This window comes from Phaethon lepturus, unplaced genomic scaffold (genome assembly GCF_000687285.1).
Source record: "Phaethon lepturus isolate BGI_N335 unplaced genomic scaffold, ASM68728v1 scaffold51472, whole genome shotgun sequence".
Taxonomy (NCBI): Eukaryota; Metazoa; Chordata; class Aves; order Phaethontiformes; family Phaethontidae; genus Phaethon; species Phaethon lepturus.
Window position 1 is genome coordinate 5,498 of NW_010523597.1, and position 2,086 is coordinate 7,583.

General features: G+C 42.7%; 1 protein-coding gene across 1 annotated transcript in view; it reads right to left on the reverse strand.

The window, feature by feature from the left end:
- Positions 1-1,952: 1,952 nt before the first annotated feature.
- LOC104616968 (calcium-binding protein 39-like) overlaps positions 1,953-2,086 on the reverse strand; it is a gene marked incomplete at its 5' end in the record, with an annotated part of 14,102 nt that continues 13,968 nt past the window's right edge. Inside the window, 1 exon segment of the mRNA XM_010282154.1 lies at positions 1,953-2,086. This exon segment is cut by the window's right edge and continues 10 nt beyond it. Within this exon segment, the coding sequence (XP_010280456.1) occupies positions 1,953-2,086 (134 nt within the window).

Below are 2,086 nucleotides of genomic sequence, written 5' to 3' on the forward strand. Positions count from 1 at the left end.
AAGCTAAGCTGGACTTGCAGCCTGGCTTATCAGGCCCCCTGCCAGCCAGGGCTGCAGATGTGATGCCTTCAGAGTGCATTAGCTCTGAAGACAGTGCTTGTCTCTCTTTCTCGCCATCTGCTGAAACTGGTTGGCAAAGGAGAGAAAGAATTTAGCACTACGCAGAGTCTGGCTATCCAGAAAGGCAAGAGGAAAAAAACAGAGATAGAAATAAGGGGTGATCAGTAATAATGCCTTTAATAGCTTGTAAATATTTTTTTTTTTTTAAATTCCAGGCAACTAAGATGTACATTTTTTGTGTGTATCTGACATTTAAAAAAAAACATGAATCCACAATCTGTTCCATTTCATCCCTTTTCTAAAGCACATAAATTAAAGTATCAGTCACCCCAATATACAACAGTTTTATGAAGGAAAAAGTCTTGTTCTGTTTTTACAATTCAGTGTCACCTTTTTAACTGAAGCATTAGCTAGCATTTTAGCTAGAAAACTGTGTTACAACAAATAGGAAAACTCAGAACTTAGACCCTGCAGAAAAATTCAAGAAATTTCCACTCCCTGCTCTCAAACTCCACTTCCTAATAAAGCATCAGAGTAACGTTTTCATTTCCCGCTAGAAAACAAAAGACCCCAAAAACTCTTCAGACACTCCCAGGAGACACTGTTTGGACCACAGAACTTACTAAACTTAAAACATTAACAGTGCAACAATTTCCCTTTCTATAACTTCAAAGCCGAACCTGAATTCACATCGGGATGAGCAAGCATAGAAAACGCCAGACTATAGATAACCTTTGGTGCCTGGGGCTGCTAAGTGGCCTCCCACACTTGATTTAGGTATCCAGTAAATGCTCTCGGCTTTGAGAGCGCCTGCAGCTCCCAAATGACTTGGGGACCCTGGGCCACTAAGCAGTTCAGGCTGAGGCCATTTCAGCATCCCCTTGCTGAACTCGGCACAACCCTGGCTCGCACAGCCAGGATTTGAATCCAGATGGGAAGACGCTGAGGACCCTTCTCTCGCACGGGTGCCGGGGCTCAGGGCTTGTCACGATCCAGCCACGTAGCTCTGGCCACCACCCAAAATTATTCTCACTGAAGCTGGGGACAGGCTTCTTAATGATTTTGGTAGGTGCAGGATGACTTTATTAGCAATACAGCATAGGCCTTGACAGAGCGAGGTTGCTTTTGCTTTCTTCCCATTGGGGAGCACATGGGCAGCGCGTACCTGGGGCTGCTCCTCATCAGTCTGCTTGGGAGCTGATGGGAATAGTCTGTGCTGTAGCACAAGGTAGATCACTTATGGGAAAATGGGAGGGAGGCAGAAACAGTTCATCTGGCTGATGTCTTCATCCATTCCCTAGCACTGAATAGAAAACCTCTGATCTTGGGGAAAAGAAAACTTAAAAGATGAAAGAACACAAAAATAAAGTGAAAATGTGACCCTTACTGCTTTTTCATCTCCCGCTGTTTTGACTAACGAACCCAATCTGTAAGTGCAGCTAACTCCAGAGACAAATGTTGTGCTCTTTCACAGTCTTGTGTGTGTGCAGCACTAGAACAATGTCGCAACTACAGGTGCAAAGGAACAACATTACAGTCCTCAGAAGACCTACTCTGTGCACTCACCAACAGCTTGAGTTTGCTGATAAAGTTAAGCAGAGAGGTTCATTCTTCTTGAGCACAAGTGAAAATCCATCAAACAAGCTTCTATTACAGAGAGATTCTAAACTGACATAAATAATTATAGTCTTGATTAAAAATAATATATTATTCTAGACCTTTGTTTTTTTAGTTTTCATGTAAAACCCCTATACTCTTGACATCTAGGAACAAAGACAAAATAAAAACCAGGCACTTGCTGTGCCTTCTCAAGCACTATTGTGGTGTTTAAGGGACACAGAGGAACGTAACAAATGAGATTAATGCCTGCAGTGGAAAACGAGAGGAGTTCTTCATGCCGTTGGCTTTTTCAAGTCTCGGATCTGCTTAATCAGGTAGTTCTTCTCATCAGTGAATTGTTCATCATCCGTTCTCTCTTTCTGGAAGTTGCTCAGAAACTCAATTAGCTTGGGTTGGTTTTTCAGCA